The sequence below is a fragment of the Citrus clementina genome, unplaced genomic scaffold (genome assembly GCF_000493195.1).
Source record: "Citrus clementina cultivar Clemenules unplaced genomic scaffold, Citrus_clementina_v1.0 scaffold_4, whole genome shotgun sequence".
NCBI classification, from domain to species: Eukaryota; Viridiplantae; Streptophyta; class Magnoliopsida; order Sapindales; family Rutaceae; genus Citrus; species Citrus x clementina.
Window position 1 is genome coordinate 25,345,724 of NW_006262274.1, and position 21,679 is coordinate 25,367,402.

General features: G+C 34.7%; 4 protein-coding genes and 1 non-coding gene across 6 annotated transcripts in view; 3 read left to right on the forward strand and 2 right to left on the reverse strand.

Moving 5' to 3' along the window:
• The first annotated feature begins 8,481 nt into the window (after positions 1-8,481).
• On the forward strand, positions 8,482-11,930 carry LOC18043268 (O-fucosyltransferase 20). The gene is given in 7 exon segments (XM_024185467.1): positions 8,482-9,355; positions 9,457-9,625; positions 10,162-10,251; positions 10,486-10,763; positions 10,858-11,116; positions 11,255-11,304; positions 11,306-11,930. Coding segments are annotated over 7 exon segments (1,686 nt in total). The 5' UTR covers positions 8,482-8,696; the 3' UTR covers positions 11,487-11,930.
• A 677-nt stretch (positions 11,931-12,607) lies between these two features.
• Positions 12,608-15,487, reverse strand: LOC18044541 (uroporphyrinogen-III C-methyltransferase). 2 transcript variants are annotated; one of them, XM_006438997.2, is made up of 5 exons: positions 14,655-15,478; positions 14,200-14,277; positions 14,010-14,079; positions 13,603-13,880; positions 12,608-13,245 (listed from the first exon to the last, which is right to left on the reverse strand). In XM_006438997.2, the coding sequence occupies exons 1-5, from the start codon at positions 15,219-15,221 to the stop codon at positions 13,096-13,098; spliced, it is 1,143 nt and encodes a 380-aa protein (XP_006439060.1). In that variant the 5' UTR covers positions 15,222-15,478; the 3' UTR covers positions 12,608-13,095. The 2 variants fall into 2 exon arrangements, with proteins under 2 accessions (XP_006439060.1, XP_024041236.1); XM_024185468.1 differs by lacking the exon at positions 12,608-13,245 and having other exon boundaries at positions 13,718-13,880; positions 13,943-14,079; positions 14,655-15,487.
• Positions 15,488-17,319: 1,832 nt separating this feature from the next.
• On the forward strand, positions 17,320-17,392 carry TRNAV-UAC. The gene has a single exon. It is a non-coding gene; the product is annotated as a tRNA-Val (tRNA).
• Positions 17,393-18,734: 1,342 nt separating this feature from the next.
• Positions 18,735-20,103, forward strand: LOC18044543 (thioredoxin-like protein Clot). The gene is made up of 2 exons (XM_006438999.2): positions 18,735-19,075; positions 19,653-20,103. Exons 1-2 carry the CDS (start codon positions 18,931-18,933, stop codon positions 19,904-19,906), a joined length of 399 nt encoding a protein of 132 aa, XP_006439062.1. The 5' UTR covers positions 18,735-18,930; the 3' UTR covers positions 19,907-20,103.
• A 216-nt stretch (positions 20,104-20,319) lies between these two features.
• The window catches only part of LOC18044545 (sister chromatid cohesion 1 protein 3), a 4,446-nt gene continuing 3,086 nt past the window's right edge, over positions 20,320-21,679 (reverse strand). Inside the window, exons 8-12 of the mRNA XM_006439001.2 lie at positions 21,457-21,679; positions 21,159-21,198; positions 20,998-21,043; positions 20,772-20,904; positions 20,320-20,647 (exon numbers count right to left, since the gene is read on the reverse strand). The exon at positions 21,457-21,679 is cut by the window's right edge and continues 301 nt beyond it. Coding sequence (XP_006439064.2) covers positions 20,549-20,647; positions 20,772-20,904; positions 20,998-21,043; positions 21,159-21,198; positions 21,457-21,679 — 541 coding nt within the window. The 3' untranslated portion in view covers positions 20,320-20,548. The remainder of the gene's footprint in view (positions 20,648-20,771; positions 20,905-20,997; positions 21,044-21,158; positions 21,199-21,456) is intronic.

A 21,679-nucleotide genomic window follows, 5' to 3' on the forward strand; every position in this document is an offset into this window, starting at 1 on the left:
TTAGGATTGGGAAAAAATATATATAAGGAAGGATGATTTTGTAAGCAAATGAAGCTAATTGAAAAGTGAAGGTTAAAGAGATAATCTGAAGAGGTAAACTATCATCATTATTGGGGATTCATGAAAAATTTACTTAAAGCAAATGAGTAGTTAAATTTGGGTTAGGTCCATGTAAAGCTTTATATTTTTCGCTTTTATATATCTGTCTCACTCACACACTCTCACACTCGGACATTTTTAAACATTTTTAAGCTAAGAGTTCATTGCTTGATGCTAAAATATTACAACTTGCGGGAACTAATTTTTTCAGGGGACAAAAACAAATGATTATATGTACTAATGACGCATAATATATAGATGAAGCAACAAATTTGGTTTAATTAGTCAATTTCTACTTTTATACTTAATATAGGATGATAATGTATGTCATTTTTTAAAACATAATGAAATAAATAGCCATGACCTTCAAAGGATAAAGACATCTCCAATATAGAAGATCCAAATCCAAGAGCCAAACTAATAAGAAAAATCGGATGTCAATTTGAGTGAAAAATCAATCTAGCAAAAATCAGGAGGGAAATAAATGCACATGGGAAGGCGACAATACTCACATGAAAGAAACACGGGCACTGCTAATGCTTCCTCAATCCAGAACACTTGCCATTAGGGGCATCTCTCTTTTTGTAGTCTTCTTTATCCGCTAACACTTATCTTAAACAGCCCTCTTTTATGGGTGTGTGTGGGTGTCAAAATATTTCACGTGAGCCATTAAATGGAGGACCCCCTAGAGCAAACCCGTATTCCTAGAATTGACATTGCCAGGAAAAATAATGGACCGCTTTAAATAAATGGCCAGCGTCGTCTTAATTTGTTAAACAAGTGGTGCCTCTTTGTATCCAAAAGTGCTATTGAAGTGAGTAGTGACCCATTTGATACTTTTTTTTTTTTTAATTTTCTTTTCCTTAGTTATTTTTTTTGTCAGCACAAACGTTTGAGTTCGATGATTGGCATTAATGATCAAGAAGAAGAACAAGCTCAACACTAGCTGCCATGCAATAGCATGTGCCTCGTTGCATGTCCACAAAACTAGGTAGACGCAACTGGGACTTCAATATATATATATATATATATATATATATAAGCATTTCCTAGATCAATATTATTCTCAGAAACTGAATATTGAAGCTGACCATCACATTTAATAATAAATCAATATCAGAGACACCCAAAAAAGAATTTCAGTTACCACATGGGTGATGGCCCGACAAGTTTTTCAGCGTTGTTATTATTATTAAAAACGCATTCGTTGCATCAATCGCAGTGGATGTACAACGGGCCAGGTTAGGATGATTACATTAGAGAGGGTAAATTAATGTTAATGAAAACTTCAATGTTTTGAGGTAAATTATAATGTTACTTGATTTCAAAGATTATGGCAATCGGTAATCTTTGGTATAATGATTGTCACCTTCCTATTTACCATTACAGTTAAATTCGAGTTTTCCGTGTGTGTTGTGGGAGCATATATTCTCAGTTTGATGCAGGCCATTGAACTTGATGCTTCAACTAGTGACATTAAGATTCATTCTGATAGACAACTGGTCCCAAAAAATATATATATTTTGGAAGCCAAAAATTTACTTAAATGATCATTGAATATATGAAAGCAATTATTTTTGCCGAATAATTTGGTCATTGACCTTTATCAATCATTTTTTCTTTAAGATGGAACTATTTTTGTATTTTAGATAAAGTTTAAGTTTCATTCTTAAATTTTCAGCAACATTATTGGGCAAATAGTATTTGCAAGTTGCATAAGAAAGGAAGCAACAGAATGACAACTAGCTTCATAAATATTGGGAAAAGAAAAATGGCTTTGAGCCATTAAGGAAATATCACCAATACAGAAATAAAAATATTCTAGTATAATAGATTAAATCAATAATCTCATTTCTGTCTTGATGATGCCTTCTTAATATTCAAATTATCCATACTCTTTAACAAAAATAAAAAGTCAAGGAAGAGAAGAGATCCACTAAATTATTACTATGTTTTTTCCCCCATCAGCAGGAATACGATGAAACATGTCTATAGCATTATTGGCATTAATTAGGAAACCAAACGATGCACGAACTTGGTTTATTGCTTGTCCAACAAGTTGGGTCATGGTTAAATATAATGTCCATTAAAAATTGTTTTCTTTTGTTTGGAGGGTGGTTTCAAAATCTTATTCTTGGCAAATGGCAAAGATTTCCCATTACCCCAGAAAAAAAGGGAAAAAAAAAATGGACCATAGGATTCCAATCATCACATGCGTTTCATAATGGATTAAATCAACACTTCGACGGAATAACTTTCGTTTGAAAATTGTACCATCAAAATGCTTAATCTTGCCGTTATTCTAATGGTTGCTGTGGTCACAAAAACTCTTTTGTTCTGTCATACCACTGAAGATAATCTATTGTATATGTTTCTTCATTTTGAAGCCAAATGTTATTTTTTAAAAAAATAAATAAATAAATAAATGTGTTGTTGAAACATTGGAATGTTTACGATCACAGATAATATAATGAAAGTCATTTATGATTTAACAAATCATTAATTAATGTGTCAAAATTATTCTTGATTAATTATCTTCGGAACTTAGGGTGCGTTTGGGATTGAGGTTGGACAACTGTAACTTTTAATCTTCAACACTAAAATGTTTGGTAAAGACTAGCTGCTGTAACTTAGAAACTATGCTGATATAATTTTTTTACTTGTATGATGAAAAATTTATTATGTTTTTAATAATTTTGTCAAAATTATTGTTGTAATTTTATATTTACTAAATATTACTAACTTTTGTTTTATAATTACAACTTTCTTTCTACGGCTGTAGTTTAAAAGATACAAATATCTCAATCCCAAAAGCACCCTTAATCTCACATGACTAGTGCAGTTGCCTTATCCCGAAAATGAGTAAGGTCCTTTCCCATGATTAGTAATCATGAACAAGCTGAAATATAGAAAAAAAATCGTGGTTTATTTCATGTCCACCAAACTGGGCAGACCTAGCTACGGTTTCAATAATTTTGGACAGATTAATTAATATTGTAAATATATTATCCACAGATATTGGATTCTGTTTACTGAGCTATAAATCTTGGCTGCAGTTTTTTTTTTTTTTTTTCTTCCATTGAATGAGAATCGACCCAAGGATTTCAGAAGGCATATGAGCCCAACGGCATAAAAAATTATATTCTTGAACGTTTTATTGAAAAAAATACAAAATTTAACAGTAAACACATGCAATATTTAATTATCACGTAGCCCAGTAGCCCTAGCTAGTTTCAAAGGGGAAATTAAAACCAAAGAAAAAAAATCACTTATTCCTTTTTCTTCACGCTACCCATCACTTACTCTCTTGCGTTTAGTTGTTCAACTCCTCATTGTTACAAATCTCAATCAACCAACTGCCACTTCAGAAATTATCTAAGATAGAAATATTTAATAGTGCTGTAACAAATTCAAGTGGATTTATCATTATCAGAATGACAAATCTTGAAGAGGTCAGAGCGAAGAAATGCAAGTTTTTTTGACAAATCTTTGGTTGGAAGTATTGGTTAATCATTTAATCAATAACTATACCTGCCCACTTACTTTGTCCTTAAAAAAGTGCAATAAATAATATTAATTATATGAGTTATATATTGGAGAATATGATGCACTTCCTAAAACCAACCATTAATATTATTAATTAATCAACACTCTGTCATTCCATTGGCTAGAAGCGAAACCAACAATCACAAAGTGGCAAGATATGGCCAGCTCTCTCTCTCTCTCTCTCTCTCTCTCTACATACATATATATATATATATATATATATATATATATATATATATATATATATATATATATATATATATATATATATATATATATATAAACAGTATATCTTCTTTCAAAAAAAAAATATATATATATATATTTGTTAGAAAAGGGGGAAAAAGAAAAAAAAAATACTAGCTAGGGGTGGTGGATTTTAGTACTGACATCATATAAACACCTAATATCTCTAAATTAAAATTAACACCCCTCACTCAGAGTTGTTAAGGTCTAATGGATAGTTCTATACTTGTTGAATTGCATGCCACCTTCTGAAAATTATTAATTAGGTTCATGTATATTAATGAATGATATAATTAATTAGACAATTCAATCCATCTTGCCACAACTATAATTGCATTTTGCAATGCATTGTATGAGTATTAATAAAATACTAGCTGGGGATTTTTAAAATATGGCCACATGATGCTCCCCTTTCAACTGCCTTAGTCTTGAGTTTGCACGGATACGTCATCGTCTTCTCAAAATAATATCGTTAAGAGTATGTAGAAACACATATAATGCATATAAAAAAAGTTATCAAAGTAAAATAAGAGAAGTGAAAAGTTGTTTCTTTGTGAACGGGGAAGATATATGACACGGGAAAGTGAAATTAATTCGTGACTTGTGAGTTTGATAATGAGTCAATATGCATGTATTAAGCTCAATTATACATGTAAATTTTTATTTATTTTTTATTAATTAGCTTCTTGGCCTTGCAGGGCTGCCAAGCACTGTCAATTATTTAAAAAAAAAAAAAACTTTGAGCCATAAATTACGAGATCAATTGAGAAAAAAGATAAACACTTAGTTATATATTACAATATTAATTGGAATGGTTGATTTTTCTTTCTTGCATGTGAGAACACCACGTACGTACAACATTGTTTTGCAAGAAAACAAACTTACTCAAATGTTCTGTAAATTTTTTCAGTTGTTTGTAATAACATTCTATCGTATATATAACTTATACATATCCACAATATATATATATATATATATATTATGGAACATTTGCTATTCATAACGATAATTAGATTATGAATAATAGAAAAATTATTACGAATGATAAAAAAATTATGACGGTTACATCATACAACTACTGCATTGTATTTCTCTTCGGCGGTTGGCAATTGCTGAGTTGACGAATCATGCTCGATGTTGCTTTCACAAAGCTTCTTACAAACTCTTTATTTGTTTTAGGTAAATTATTAGTATTATTTCTCTAAAAACAACCCAATTTGATAACATAAAACAATTATAAATTTCTGAAGTGTGTGTATTATATATATATATATATATATATATATATATAGTTATAGTTATAGGAGGAAGGGTGGGGGACGCCAATCCCATGACGTTTCCTTGACGATTGATTGAAGAAGAATTAACAGGGGGGAAAAAAGAAAAGAAAAGAAATAGTTTCAAGCTGACGTGCACAACTCAAAAGCAACTACTAATAATAGACAGCTGGATTGAATTGTGGCACGGTGATGGATGATGGCGTCGGGAAATGAGTCGTGTTCCAGAAGCCAGGCCTGGACGATGGCTAGCGTATCCATAAAGCTCCAAAGTAAATGGTGCGAGAGTTATTATATTTTATATATCGATGATTCTTGGGGGAATTGACTAACAAATTTCATTTCTTTTAACTAACTCAACTCAACTCAATATCCGTGATGTCAAACTTTAATTGATTGATTAATCACTTCACCAACAAGCATCATCATTTGATTTTAATCTTTGATTTTGTGGGTCATTTTACTAATCATATCATTTTGTCAATATTTTTTTGTACATATTATTAATTCAAGAGCCGATCGAGCCTCGTTGTCCGTGATTACAATATTTTGCAACTTTATTTTTACTTCTTCTTTAATCTTCAAACAAGGTGGCTGGCTATCTGCTATAATCTATACATCATATCTCAACTTCTGATAATATCTAATTTACTAACATTCTTCTCAAAAAGAAAATTCACCGACACACGCGTTATGTCAACTTGAGGAGGTATGACTCTATATATATATAGTAAATGGTAATTTCATAATTATAATTTCAAAACGAGATTAAAAATAAAATGTCTCCTCTAATATCACTAACAAGTGATGTTTGAATTCTCAATAAATTAAATATATTATGTTCATAGTTGGGTGATAGTTAGTTAGTCTCATTTTGGCGTCGTAAATGAGTGAAGAGCCATCGCCTCTTGTAAATTATTATATATGTTTAAGTGTTGAGTGGATTCCACTAACATTGGAGGTGAGGTTCTCAAATTAAATCTTGTTTGAGCTATGTGTAACTATTTAATAGAGACCCTGTTAGCTGTAGGGGATGAAAATTAAAAGATTGTAAGTGACACAAAAAATTTAGAAATAGAAAGAAATAAAATGAAAACTGGAACATACATACATACATACATACATACATACATACATGCATATAAATCTATTAAAAGGACCAAGATATCTAAAAAGGCGTCGATCATCCGCATGGCTGTGGAGAAGCAAGAGTCGCTAGTAGTACTAGTACCTACTACCTAGGAGGAAAGGACTGAGAGAATGGAGGCCGCCACGTAGGAGTACGATTCGAAAAGAGCAACAGAAGTTAAAAATAAATAAAATGACTGAGAGAGCCAGCTGGGATGCAGTGTGGGGTCAGCAGTAGCAGGCATTGGCAAATAAATGGCAATCAAACCCTTGGGATATTCATTACATGGACATGGACATGGACATGGACTCTCTCTCTCTCTCTGGTCTGGTCCACTACTCACGGTCGCATCCAGGCTGTCACCGCTGACTGAACTCTCAGCATAAAGGGCTTCTGGGAATGGGTACAAGCCACATGTGACATGCTGGCATTTGGTCTTTTTCTTCTTTCTTTTTCTGTTTTTTTAAGTATTATTATTGGGACGAAAGACAACTGGCTCTCTTTACCCACACAATACGACAACCCCCCCCCCCCCCTTCTCCAGATGTATACTATGTCGTTTCATACGGCATACTCTCCCTCTTTTCTCTTTTTGCTTCAAATAATTTCTTCTTATTTCAAATTTCAAACACTCCACCTTTACCATTTTCTATTGTTTTGCTTTTTTTTTTTTTTGGAACTACATAAGATTATTAATTATATTACAACTCATGTTATATAATATTACATTAATAAAACTAATTTAATTTATATTAAATCTTATACAGTACTTATTCTTTTTAATATTTGAGAGACATATTTCTTTCATATTTTGTAAGGGATAAAACTATCTCTACTTAATTATTTCAAATTTTGAAAGGGATCAAATGTTCTTCCCCTAAGCCAAATGTGCTTTTTTTAATTAAACAAACGCAATTGTTTTTGCACTTAAATAAACCATTGCCATTCTCAATAATGTTGAAGGTGACCATCCACCATCACTCTTTTTAGTTTCCATCAAATATGAGTTCGAATTCTCCGGTAATTTAATAGATAGATCTTCTTGCAACTATTTAGATGCATTTTCTAACAAATTTATGATATTGACATCTTTATATGGGCATATTTTGATAAATATTTTACTCTAAAGACAAGTAGATTGTAATGTAATAATCACTTATTTATATGAACTCTTCTTTCTTTAAGAAGAAAAACTGAAAAAGACGTATGATTTTTTTTAACTTAATATGGTATTATTGACTTTACATTTGTTTTTAACTACAGTTAATCAATAATGTTTGGCAAGTTTTAAAAAAAAATCTTTAAACTTAATGTAAATGGGATATCACGTCATTTGTTGAATAAATTAAATCTTATGAGTAATTGAGTTTTTTTTTAAATTTAAATAATTAATAAAGTAATTAGACTATCCTAATAAATTAATATTGTATGTTAGATGATTACACATGTCTTTAAAATAATCCAAATGAAATTACCCTTCTAATAATCTCCAGTAATAATAATAAAAAAATTTAATCTAAATTCAACAAAATTTCATTCCATTGAAGGCTTTAAGCCGAACTTTCCCAAAGCAAATATTCCAGCTAGCACGAGAATATTCCAGCACAATAAGAATTTGACTTTCAAATTAATTTTCCTGATCTCTTACTTACAATGAAAGGGGCATAATTGTCATCGTAAATCCAAAAATCAAAATCATAATAAACTATGATCCTTCCTCGCAGTTTGGACAAGTCAAGCATCCACTAGCATTAAACTATTAAATCCCCGCTTTGATATAACCAGCACGTTTTATTGTTCCTAATCAACAGAAAATTAGCAATGTGCCTCTTAGTGCCAACGGTGAACTTCTACCCCTACAGTCATCTTCGTTGATTTAAACACTTTCAATTAAGTACCAGCTATGAATGTGTGGAGTTATTTATAAATTTTTTTTTCTTACGAAATATAAGTGAAGCAGTGAGTAAATATTATTTATTTAGGTATTTTTTTTTATAAAATTTAATATAATAATATAAATTTTAATTATATATTTGATTATAAATATTAATATAATAATTTATTATTCTAACAATTATAAATAACTGTATAATATAATACAATATAATATTACGTATAATCAGTATTCATGAAAAAAAAAAAATCAACAGAAAATTCAAAACCAGCTGAGCTGATGACTTCCATCTCGTCTTTTTAAGAACGCGTACACACCCATTAGACTTCGCGTTCCCGCCGCCCACCCCCTCATTTCCTCTGTCCAAAGACACGTTTTTTTTTTTTTTTTCCTCCCCCTTCTTTTCTCAACAACAAAACCCGCCGTTAAACGCTGAGTAAAGAGCGAAAGCGTTTTTATTTGAAGAACGACAAAAAGAAAAGAGTTCATTAGCTAGCTTTGTGCAATGGCAAAACTAAAGAAGCAGCTCTCTTACATTTCAGTTCCTTCTCAGATAATAAACTCTTTATCATCTTCTTCACTTCAATCGCTTCTTGTTTCTCCCAAAAAACCTTCAAAAAGCAGCTTCAGCAGGAAGTTCTTTTCATTTAACTCTTACAAGAACACAAGGTTTTGGTTCTTGACTCTCTTTCTTGTTGGCCTTTTTGGGATGTTAAAGCTTGGCTTTAATCTTGATCCTCCGATCCCTTTCTCGCCGTATCCCTGCTTCACAACAAGCCCACAGGATTCATTTGCTTCAAACGAGAAATCCCATGCGAGTTTCGCTTCAAACGAGCAACAAAATGGCCAAAAAGGTGAGATTTTGAAGGGGTTTAATGAATCACAAGCTTTGGTCTCAAAAGGCTTTGAAGATTCAGAGGAGAGTGAGTTTTGGAAGCAACCGGACGGAATGGGATATAGGCCCTGCCTGCATTTCAGCCGTGAGTATAGAAAGTATAGTGATGCGATTGTGAAAGATAGGAGAAAGTATTTATTGGTGGTGGTCTCGGGTGGAATGAATCAGCAGAGGAATCAGATTGTTGATGCTGTCGTCATTGCTAGGATTCTTGGTGCTGCTCTTGTTGTTCCCATTTTGCAAGTCAATGTCATTTGGGGTGATGAAAGGTAAACAAATTGCCACCCTAGCATTAGCTCAATCCTCATTATTTACGTCCACTAAACATGATGTTTAATGTTTTTTTTCCCCATTTGATTGATGGTTGCAGTGAATTTTCTGATATATTTGATTTGGAGCACTTCAAGAGCGTCCTTGCAAATGATGTGAGGATAGTTTCTTCATTGCCATCAACACATATAATGACTAGGCCAGTGGAGGAGAAGAGGACTCCACTTCATGTATCCCCTCAATGGATTCGTGCTCGTTATCTTAGGAGGGTAAGATTTGTTTGTCATTTTGCTATTTGAACGTATGCATTGTTCAATTTCTCTTCCAAATTTGTTTACTAGAAGAGCTTGACTTAGTAGTAAAGGGATAACTTTTTCCTTCTTTCAATAGAATTTATTGATGGCCTGCAAATTGCAGTAGGTTTTACAAAGTCCTAACATTGTCATTGGCCTGATAATTTTTCAGTTGTACCCTAAGCTCAAGAACCCGTCAACAGTGATTTAATGGCTTCAATCTCATACAAGTTAGACAATTAGGCTGTTGGGCACAATGTTTGTTTCAATTGAATATGTTCTCAGCAACTAAGGACACTTTCTTATTTACAAGTCTTGTGAACAATTGTAGTGTTGCAGCTGTTCTAAACAAACCAATTTTCAATGTCTTCATTTCTTGAATCATGTTTGTTTTATTTATAGGATTTTGGACCATTCTGTTGGTTAATAATTAATGTCTTTAAGTGGATGCCAGTGGACTCAGTGGATCTGATATGTGAATTCTTTTTTTTTTGTTTTTGTTTTTTTGGCAGTTGAACAGAGAAGGGGTTCTACTTTTACGCGGTCTAGATTCAAGGCTCTCTAAAGATCTCCCTTCTGATCTTCAGAAGCTTCGCTGCAAGGTATCCTAGAATCATTTTTCCATTTGTCTTCTATTTTCGTGTGGAAACTTGCACCATTTGCTACAGATTCAAATCATCTATGCTGCTTACTGATTCATATTTTGGATTGTCAATCTATTTGATTTGTAGCATTACATCCTGTTTGTGGTTAATATAGTCAGCTCATTGTTCTTCCAAAATCTGTCTGAGGTTCCTAATTTTTCAGCTTTTAACTTCTTCTTCGTTTGGATTCAGGTGGCTTTTCATGCATTGAGGTTTGCCCCACCAATTTTGCAACTTGGTAACAAGCTTGCTGAGAGGATGCGAAGCAAAGGACCCTACCTTTCTCTTCATTTAAGAATGGAGAAGGACGTATGGGTGAGGACTGGCTGTCTTCCTGGTCCCGAGTATGACGAGATGATCAGCAATGAGAGGAAACAAAGGCCAGAGCTTCTAACTGCCAGGTCAAATATGACTTATCATGAGCGAAAGCTTGCTGGTCTCTGCCCCTTGAACGCCGTGGAGGTGACTAGGTGAGAACTTACTTTTGGAATATGCATATGTGATATTTCATATCTATGAATTTGATGGCTGAATTCTGAATTGCGCTTTGTAATATAATTTCAGGTTGCTTAAGGCCCTTGGAGCTCCAAAGATTGCAAGAATATACTGGGCGGGAGGGGAACCATTGGGTGGAAAAGAGGCCCTACTGCCACTAATCACAGAGTTTCCCCATTTATACAATAAAGAAGATCTTGCCTTGCCTGGTGAGCTAGAACCATTTGCAAACAAAGCTTCACTTATGGCTGCTATTGACTATATTGTTTCCGAAAACAGTGACATTTTCATGCCTTCTCATGGAGGAAATATGGGCCATGCGATTCAGGTAAAGTCATTGTTACTACTTGGGTATTATCAATGCTCCTAATTTTATTTAGCAATTGTACTGTAGTAGATTATAATTTTTGTATAATTTCTACCTAATTAGCTGTTTCAGTAAACTAATATCTTATTGTTGATACAGGGACACAGGGCGTATGCAGGGCACAAGAAGTATATAACCCCAAACAAAAGACATGCTTCATTATTTCCTAAACTCTTCCCTCCCTGAAGCAGAGTTCAACAGAATCATAAAGGAGTTGCACAGTGAATCCTTGGGGCAACCTGAACTCAGGACTAGCAAAGCTGGAAGAGATGTTACCAAGTATCCTGTCCCTGAGTGTATGTGCAATGATTCACATGCACATTCCTCGTGATCTGATTTTGAAGTCTTCTGACATGGTGATCACACTGTGCTAATTATATACTTTGCTGCCAAAAGTTGAAACTTTTTGGCAAATACCTTGGATTTGAGCCCGTCTGGAAACTACAAAGCAATGGATTTCAGGGCGATGAAGATTCTTTCCATGTCTGGAAACTACAAAGCAATGGATTTCAGGGCAATGAAGATTCTTTCCAGCAGCATTTTTTTAAGAAAATCAGGGCAAGCAATGACCTTTTTGCAAGTATATATAGAAATTTATGTGTGCATATAAATTCCACAGGATACCATATTCTTTAATTCTTTATATAGGATTATTTTTTTTCCCTCTTTTCCTTTTGCAGTTCAGATTAGTTCCTCTATTCATTCCTTGTATCATACCTATGTACCACAGATTCACCGGCATATAATATTATAAAATGCAATTGTTATTTGATGATATTGCTCTCCCCCGACCCAGAACCATTTCAGTTGTGTTTTATTGTCATTCTGTCAATTTGTCATTTGTTTTTGTAATTCTACTTTGGTTTTGTGGATCTCGCAGCAGCATGGAGGCAAATTGGCAAACATCTTAATCAAAAACTGGAATGTGTGGGTAACTGATAAAGAGCCAACACTTTCAAGAAAGGGAAGGTCCTGCTTGTTTTCTTTGCCAACAATTAACTTCCATCTCCAGCCTGTTACCAGCTCCACGTTTGGTTTGCTTTCAATTCGTTCAAACAATCAAACGAGCCAACATGTTTTGCCGCTGCCTTTAGTGAAAAAGGCATTTTAACCGTGTTTGGGAAGATGATGGCAATGGCATTTGGTAATTTTTAGTACAGAAACTAATAAATCTGCTGTGTGATGGAAATTAGGCACTGATATATTTTTAGTTACCCCAAAAAATAATTAATAAAAAAAATGCGACTTGTAAACAGCGTACAAATGTCAGTTATTTAACTTGTACGCATCTTCCAAATCACTTGCTTCTGTCACCCGCACTCATCATCCACTTGCTTATGTAGACAAGCATGATTGCACATATCTGCAGGTCACTGATAAGCAAGACCTGCCATACGCAAGTAAAACAATTTTACTACTGATGCAAAACAATCTTATTGGATAAATTAAAATCAATTTTACTACAGATGCAAAACAATTTTGTTGGATAAATTAAAATCATAACATTACAAATTTTTGTAAAGAGTTACATTGATAAGCTTCCTTTAAGAATCAGGCTTGTGAAGAAAAATTTTCTAACTCAATGTTGAGAATGTATCATCCCCAGCTCAAACCAACCCAACACAGAAGATTGGATAACGGGGCTTTACCTTTTAGCTTTTCATTAGTAGGGATAAAAGGAAAGCTCCCCGTTCTGTTATTCTCTAGGAATGAAATATTCAAAACTGAATTAGGACTTTCAGTACGAAAGTCGATTAATCTGTAAGACTAAACAAGAATCTTGTATCTCTGCTGTAGCACAGCTTGTCCCTGACTTAACACCGGCATGGCAGCTGTAATTAGCTTTACCACAAAATTGACTTGTTAGACAGGTATTTGCACATTGGAACTGATTGAAAACCATACTCAGACAGCAGTAACTTTCTGAGTTCCTCAAATGTCTATTTAGCCTCGGCCAAACAGGGTGCTTCTTTAGAGGAAATCGGCCAAAATGGTGAAAGAGAAACGACCTTCCCAATGATGATCAAAGTTGGAGATACCAGTTCTTCCACTCCAATTTTATCAGCAAGATCCTTCAGTTCTGAAAAAACCTGCACAATTACAGATGGAAGTAAAATTAGTGCCATCAACAACACCAGAAAGTCATATGTGAAACCTTATATTACTTTTATATCCATCTTCAATGGTACTTCCTGAATGCATTATGTCTACTCATATGCCATGTTTTAGTGATGTTTACAATGTAGAAACAGCAGGTGTGTAAAAGCTACTCAATAGATGGAAAGCTGAGCACAATCTAGCCCAGGGTGCATAAACTACTAACGTAAATAAGACTCCTATCTAGACGTGCACATAAATAGACATAATAGATTGAAACAAGCAGAGGGACATTCATAAACATAAATGCAAACCCACGCGAGAGCTGGCAAACTGAGGATCATGCTTACAATGCGTTGTTGAGGTGTCGTTCCTCTCTCAATTGCAGCTGCCGGGGTATGTGGTGGGAGACCATGATGCATTAACTTCAGGGCAAGAGAAGGGAGAGTTGATAAGCCCATATAAACAACCAAGGTTGAATCAGGGTCAGCTGCATTTTCAGCTACAAATAGAGGATCCGTTCCACCTTTTCTAGAGTGCCCTGTGAGAAATCTAACACTATTTGCAACACCCCGATGAGTTAATGGAATCCCCAGCTCTGCTGCTATCCCCGAGGCAGCAGTGATACCTGTGAAGCAACGAGTACAACAACCAAACTATTAAACCAGAAAAAAGAATTGATTTGGTTACGCTAGCAATGAAAAAAGAAAGAGGAATGCTGTTGGAATGGGAGAAACACCGATGGTGTGGGTTTTACCTGGGATAACCTTCACTTGAATCCCTTTCTGCTGCAGAAAATCCATCTCTTCTCCTCCCCTCCCAAATACCTAAATAAATCCAACTTACATATTTGAGAGGAAGTTCCTACTAATCACCACATGACATTGCACTCCTAAGCAGATTATATTAGAGTTCAATCATTTATAACACAGTAAACAGAAACTCACCAGTGGATCCCCTCCTTTAAGTCGCACAACAGTAGCTCCAACTTCAGCAAAACTCAGAAGCAGCTCGTGTATTTCCTCCTGCAAAAAACAGTTTTTTGGCTTCAATCAGAGGCATCAAACAGAAGAAGAACCAAAATCCTTTCGCCCACTCAAAAACCCAATTCACCCCTCAATCACTCAATTCCCAAAAGCTCCCATAAGCTGCAATCAATTAAGCGATTAGAAGAAAACAAAAACGCAAATGCCCAATCCACAGAAGAATGAAAAGACTTAAAATCTGGATAGAAATGAATCAACAACAGAAATAGAGCTAGAGAATCAATAGAAAAACGTAACCAGGCTCAATTCGGTTATGCACTACGTAAACAGAACATGAAACAAAATTTCTCAATGTTTTAAAATAAAATAAAATAAAAGAGAAAGAAAGCGAAAAAAAAGGGTAAGAAGTTAAAAACCTGGGTTCTGCTGTGATACCCAGCAGTCTTGCCAACATAGAGAAGCCTAGCATTAGGGGCAACCAAATCAAGAACATCATTTGAAACCAATCTGTCATACAGTAAAAGGTCAGCTTTCTGAATGACTTTCATGGCCTTTAAAGTCAAAAGATCGGGGTCTCCAGGTCCAGTGCCCACCAAGTAGACATTCCCTGGCCCACATTTCTCTGCACCAACACGGTCCTCTTCCCTCTTCTCCCTCAGCACCTGAAGCAGCTTCTTCAATTCTGGCAACTGCAATGCGATATCATTTCGTCTGGTGGAGTCTGCATCTAAAGAAACAGAAGGCGAGGTGGGTTCTGGTCGATTGTGCTGTAGACTACTGTAAACCCATTGGTCCCTTTGGTACCTTTCGAATGAGTGCTTCTCCGTAAACGGTGAAGAAGAAGAAGAAGAAGAAGTGTCGCTGAAGTGTAAAGAACAAATAAAAGATTTTGGATTAATGGGATTGAATTGTTTGATGCTATTGCAAGCTGAAGACAGAGGAGACGAAGAAGAAGAAAAGGAGAGCCTGTAAAGAAGGGCCATATCTTTTTCTTTTAAGTTTTTGAGTTTTGGGTTTGTGTTTGTGCTTTTACGAAGAACAGAATAGAGAGACCGAACGCGTCTAGTCTATATACACACACAAATTTCATATGAATACAATAAGCATATAACAATAGCAGTAACACAGAGATGACAGAAGAGCAAAGGAGAGTTTGTGTTTGATTTCGAGTTGTTTACTTTTTTTCGGGATGATGAGGAGGCAAACTGGCAATTGGCAAAAGGCAAAGGCCGCGCCGCCACAGCATACCATTACCAAAGTGTGTTTTGTTTTGTTTTGTTTTTTTTTTTAATTATTATTATTATTATTATTATTATTTTAAATAATAATAATAATAAACTAACATAACTACGCTTTTGCCTTTTGGGGCCTGGAGGGGCTGGTACCCGTTCGTAGATACGTGACATACTTGTTGAATTTATGAATTCTTCATGTTCTCCCCCCCGTGTGTCCCTTTTGGAGAGTTTCGACTTTTATAGGTTGTGTAATCTCTTGTCTGTTTATTAATTGATTTAGAGTTATAACTATTTGCACCCCTCTATGATCCTTATAAAACCCCTCTCCTATTGTAATTACATTAAAGGGTAAAATAAATTTAGTTATACCATTATATTTCTCTTTTTAACTCTATACACCATACAACTTATATCAAGATCTTTTACAATTTTTATATTTGAGTCCACTTTAATTTACAAAACTTTCTAATAATAAGTTTTGTAAACTTATTTTTAATTTACAAAACTTTCTAAACTTATATTTAATTTTAAAAAAAATAATGGTTATTTGAGTCCACTTTAATTCTACTTAATTCGTACATGTATTTAATTTTTTTGAGTAAATATGTATGATTTAACAATTCAAAATTTATAAAAATAATATTTGTAATTAGAGTTATTTGGAAGAAACTGAATTGTCTTTCTTTTTGAATAAAAAAATTAAAAAAATCTAAAAGGATATTTTGGGAATTAAAGTAGATTTTGCTAGAAAAGGGGTTTGAAAAGAAAGTTGCAGGCTGCTAATAGTCCTACTCATTGATTTATTATTTATTCGAGTGAAAAAGTTGTTGTCAAATTGGAGGCCCAATCCCATTTTCGAGTTCCTGGGTTTTGTAATAGGCTAGGCCCATACGTTTTCTGCTAGCCCAATAATTGTTGTCCTTCGATTCGGATTTAAAACATGCGTATTTTTGGAAACCACCATTTAAAAATGCACCTGTTCCTTTATTTTTATTTTTTTTAAACGTTTTAAAATGGTATTTTTCACCATTGCTTGAACAAGTGACAAATTCAGGATTGAACAGTTTTACCATATATTATCATCCAATGTTATAATGACGTGGAGAGAGTCTCGCCCAAAGGCGAAACAATTAATGACGAAAAAAATCATGACATAAACAATTAATTAAACTCAAACCATGAGTACATTAACATGAAGTAAAGTAACTTTGAAGACTTAAGTAAGCAAGCATTCGAAGGCGAGAGAAATTAAGTTACTAGACATATTCTGAAAGAAATTATATTATACATGTAGTGATCTTGCTCTTTGCTGGATCATCATCATCATCATCATCATCCTGTGCAATAATACTATGCATGCACTACAAGCGAGAGAATTAAGTGTGGAGTAGTGGGAAAATCAGCCACTAGTCTTGGGAGCTCCTGATGATTTTTGATTTTGAATTTGATTTGCTTTTGAGTGTGTACGCCTCCGCGGATGAAGCCTCTTTCGCGACCAGGCCACCTCCATTATTTGACACTTTCAACGAGCCTGCGCCTGAACCAGATGAAGGCATGAAACAGCCCAAAAAGGCAGTGAGAAGAGCCGCTAATTAAGAGATTCAGAATCAAATCAAATGCTTTTCAGAAATCGGAACCCAACTTTTCAATTGATGAGATTTTAGTGAACTAACGGTCCTGTGTATGGTAGACTTTCTTTTATTATGTAAATATACATGGTGGGGGTTGATGGCTTTCGTTATCAGCTAGCTAGTTGTCGTCAGTCCATACTTTGATCGTTTAATTATATGCTCCTTTTCTATTATTTTTATGTTTTTAACTAATCTAGTCAAATACAAGCCGCAAGGTTGCTGTGGTGTAGTGGTTATCACGTTAGTCTTACACACTAAAGGTCCCCAGTTCGATCCTGGGCAGCAACAGAGGTTCAATTTTTCAATTTATTTTTGTATTTTGTAATTGAGAACTTATACATAGAATTATGTATTAAAGATGAAAGATTACATAAATGGTACAACAATAGAATACAATATACACTCGATCATCATCATGATACATTTTGACATGAGAATGAGATCAGCTTAAGTAACGATGCCACGCCATTTTTTTCACTCCTTGCTTGATTATGGGTTGGGCTCAATATTTGTTTGGGCTGAACCAAATCAATGCAGTGGTATGTATCTTCTGGCCATTTCAATTCAGACAGTATGCTACCACCACAACTACGGCTACAAGCGAGACATGTTCATGTTAGAATTGACAGGGAAGTAAGAAACTAGGATTGGAGGTTTGTTACTAGATCTAGATGATTTGCCCTTAGGCTTCTTCTGATCAACTGATGAAGAACCCTTCACTTCCGCTTTCACATTTGGGCTGGCTTTTGCATCATTGGAAACTCGTCCTCCCATAAAACAGTTGGAAAAGAAACCCATCATTATTTATACGTACAATAAATTATTAATCTTAACTATTCTCTTCTCTTCTCTTTTCTTGTGCTTCAATTAATTACCTACAGAAAATTAAATTTGATGAGAAAAAGAAGAAGAAGAAGAAGAAGAAGAAGATTGATATATCATGCGATTGAAGATGGATGGATGGATGGATGGATGGATGGATGGATGGACTCTCTTAAGATATATAAAGCGAAAGATAAAAGAGAAATGGATGTAGAGAGCAAGTCTAGTCAATGAACTTGCCGAGCAAGGAAAAGACTTAGACATAACGAGTACTGGAGAAGCTTTTACGTGTCTACTTCAAAATTTGATAATATATCTTATCTCCTTTCCTGTACATAGTCATAGACAACATTATTAATTATTAATTCTACAGTCCAAAGTCCAAAAGCCGATGGAAGAGTAAAGAACACGAGTCAAATGAACTTGCTGAGCAAGGAAGGAAAAGAATTGGTGGATCAACGAAATTAAACGTGTATTAAATATTATTGTCACAGCACCCACCCTGCCGCCCATTGGCCACTGCCATCGTATTCATGGAAATTAATTGAAATGAATCATTTTCTTGGGGAAAGCATCTTTTTCTCGGCAGTAGCACTTGGTGGAAATGTCTCACCGTTCTATCTCGTAAAAATAACAAAATATAACAAATTATAAATTGTAATTCTCTCTTCTGAATAAATTAATTAATTATCAATAAATAAATAAAATATTAATTTTTATTAATAAACTACTATTAAAAAACATACAATAAAAAAAATTTAAAAGAGTAATTTCACCATAAACGAGGCAGCCGCATGAACATAGCAAATTAGCAATCGAGTTTCGATTCGTCTCGGGGGCATTTAAGGAATTGAACAGAAATGGATGGAATTACGCGTTCTGCGTACGCTAGAACCTAGAATCGAATTTTTCGAGCTTTTATAGTTTTATCATAGTCTTACTGCCGTAGATCATTTCAAATTCCATCTTAGAAATCGAAAGGAGGCCAGGCCAGCCAAATCCAAATGCCGCTCAACTTGTCGGACGCAACAGTCTCAAGCTTCGACAATGTCTTTGACAAGTTTAAATCGGAGGCGCCCAAAAATAAAGCCAATTTCATTCTTTTTCTCGCGGACAAAGATCCCTCTACTTCTCTCAGCTGGTGCCCTGGTACTTCCTTTCTGAATTTTTCTTTTCAATTTTTTTCCTTATTTTTTCTTCATGTTTAGGGCGTTTCATTTTTGCCTTTTTTAAAATAATCCGACTGCTGTAAGTGTGAGTATGTAATTATACTCTTTATATATATATATATATAATTTCTATTTCCCTGTGTTTTCAATCAAATATGATTAATTATACATTCCTTGTATTGATTAGTAGTAAGTAAGGTGTTGTTAGGAGATTCATGAACTATGGATACGGTGTGGTTAATGCTCGCAGAAGCGAAAGTACTTCTGTAAATTCATTCGTAGTGAACACAATAATACCAGAAGGGAGGGAAAAAAAAAAACCCTAATTTTTTCTATTGGAACTTTAAGTAATTTGGATTTATAGTTCGATTGGAATCAACTTTTAGAGTGTACCTTCTTCAACACTTACCCACCGTTGGTCTGTCTCTAGTGAAGCGAAGGAGTTTTTAAAAATAATCGTCTCTTCTACTTTTGATATTTGATATTGCAAAAAGCCACTTGGTGGTGGAAAAAAAAAACCAACCATAATTTGTTTTTGTCCCTGTGCACTGTTTTAGATTGCGTGAGAGCTGAACCTGTAATCTACAAAACCCTGGAAGCTTCACCAGATGACATCGCACTGCTGCAGGCTTATGTTGGGGATAGACCAACATGGAGGAATCCTCAGCACCCATTCAGGGTTAATTCAAGGTTCAAACTGACGGGAGTTCCGACACTCTTCCGCTGGGAAAATGACATAGTCAGCGGCCGTCTTGAAGACCATGAAGCCCATCTCGAGCACAAAATCAAAGCCCTTCTTTCTGCCGATTAAGTTCTGATGGTTTCCCATTTGTAGGATGCACAAGAATCCTATATGGTTGGTTTCAATCTATCTTGGCATTTTTGCTGGTTTTATATGCATGTTACTAATGCTGGCTAGCGACGTTGCCCTTCAGTGGCCAATGAAATAAAGTGTCTACTGATGACATTGCATTTTACAATTATAAATCTCAACTGTTAAGCATATCAGCCCTGTTCCTGAAGAGATTTTGATTCTTGGTTGATACATGAAAAAGCACAACGAGAGATTACATGGTACTGAATACTGTTGTTGACTGTAAAGTTTGGCTGTTTGGATATGCACGTATTAATTTCAGAACTGTGAATCTTAAAAATCTCCCAAAGTCAACTCCAAAACTAATCATTTTATTGGTAAAATATGAGACAAACCAATGAGCCAACATAATTACAGTAACCCATATCCATACAGCTGATTAGATTAAATTAGCATCCAACTTTAGCATCTGCGTAAGCGATTTGAGACTACCTATCTTTACAAAATCTACAAAATTTTCCCCTCCGCCTTCTCTGAACTATAATTTAGCAGAACATAAAGCAGCTTTATTAACATCAAAATTTTCCTTTCCTCCACTTCCTTCAAAATTTACCGAAAGCTGATTTCTATGTAGTAGCCTCATATATCGGTCTTCGACAGTTTAGGAGTCAACTTCAAAGTAATATCACCATAAGGCTGTTCTTGTTCCACATCAAGAAGTCCATAACTCTTCAAAACCTGTAGTTGACCAGGAAATCATAGGTGTGCTCAACAATACTATTTAAAAAGAAAACTTTTAACTTCAATGTAGCAAATAATGGTTCAATCCATACACATGCTTAAGAGAGTTTATAATACTTACCAATGTCTCAAAGAACATTCGTGCACATAACTTCCTTGTTTTCCCTTGTAAGATCTTGTTCAAACTGAGATCAGTGGAGCCTTCAGAGGATGGGGTAATAGGAGATTGTCTTTGAAGATACTGTGCCACAGCCCTGCATAATAATGACAAAATAGATTAACTTCCAACAAAAGGTAAGTTGTCCTCCGGAATCAAAGTTTCTTATTTTCAAAATAAATGGCATTACCGAGTTCTCACAGACAACGACTCAACTCCTTGATGTGCTTGGGATCCTGCCATTAACAACTGTGTTATTTATCTACAATACACAAAACCAAACATAGGCATCTAATAATTTCTGCATTTTTTCAACATCATTGAAGAAACCAAGAAAATCAAACTGCTTACCCGTTGATGTATTGTTATCTGCTTCCAGAAAAGAAAGATCCTATGGCATTACAGTTCAGTGTCAGTTGAATAATTAATTAGCCAAGGTCCTATACCTAATTTAGCAGCAATGGGATGAGATGATGCAAGCCATCAAACCTAATATCATATTCATCACATATCAAAGCAGACAGAACCATGATTTTTAACTGCTAATAGCAGAATGCATTTAATAGTTGAAAAAAGGAAGAGACACCTGTATATCATCAAGTAAGAATCTGCTCAGAACCAGCGGTTTAATAAACACACAAGTACTTACGTCAGCTTCTGCAGAATTTATCAACTCAGGAATATCTGACAGCCCGGAGGTCTCAAGACTTAACCACTCCTCTGAAAGAACCCTTGGTGTTTCAAGCTCAGATCCATGAGTTCCGGTTGGCATCGACTCAGATTCAAAACTTTTAGTTGAGGAATGAGTCTGGTCATCTCTTGTAAAGGGAGAATGCACAACTGTAGCTGGAGAAGGCATAAATTCAGGCAAA

Bases quoted from the DNA above. Each gene is read 5' to 3' on its own strand.
- LOC18044541 (XM_006438997.2), bottom strand. From the start codon at position 15,221: ATGGCCCTTCTTTACAGGCTCTCCTTTTCTTCTTCTTCGTCTCCTCTG. The intron at 14,080-14,199 runs GTGAGTTTCTGT...GGATTTATTTAG, and splicing joins TTAAAGGAGGGGATCCACTG to GTATTTGGGAGGGGAGGAGA. The intron at 13,246-13,602 runs GTAAGCATGATC...GTAATTGTGCAG, and splicing joins CGACACCTCAACAACGCATT to GTTTTTTCAGAACTGAAGGA.
- LOC18044543 (XM_006438999.2), top strand. From the start codon at position 18,931: ATGCCGCTCAACTTGTCGGACGCAACAGTCTCAAGCTTCGACAATGTC. The intron at 19,076-19,652 runs GTACTTCCTTTC...GCACTGTTTTAG, and splicing joins TTCTCTCAGCTGGTGCCCTG to ATTGCGTGAGAGCTGAACCT.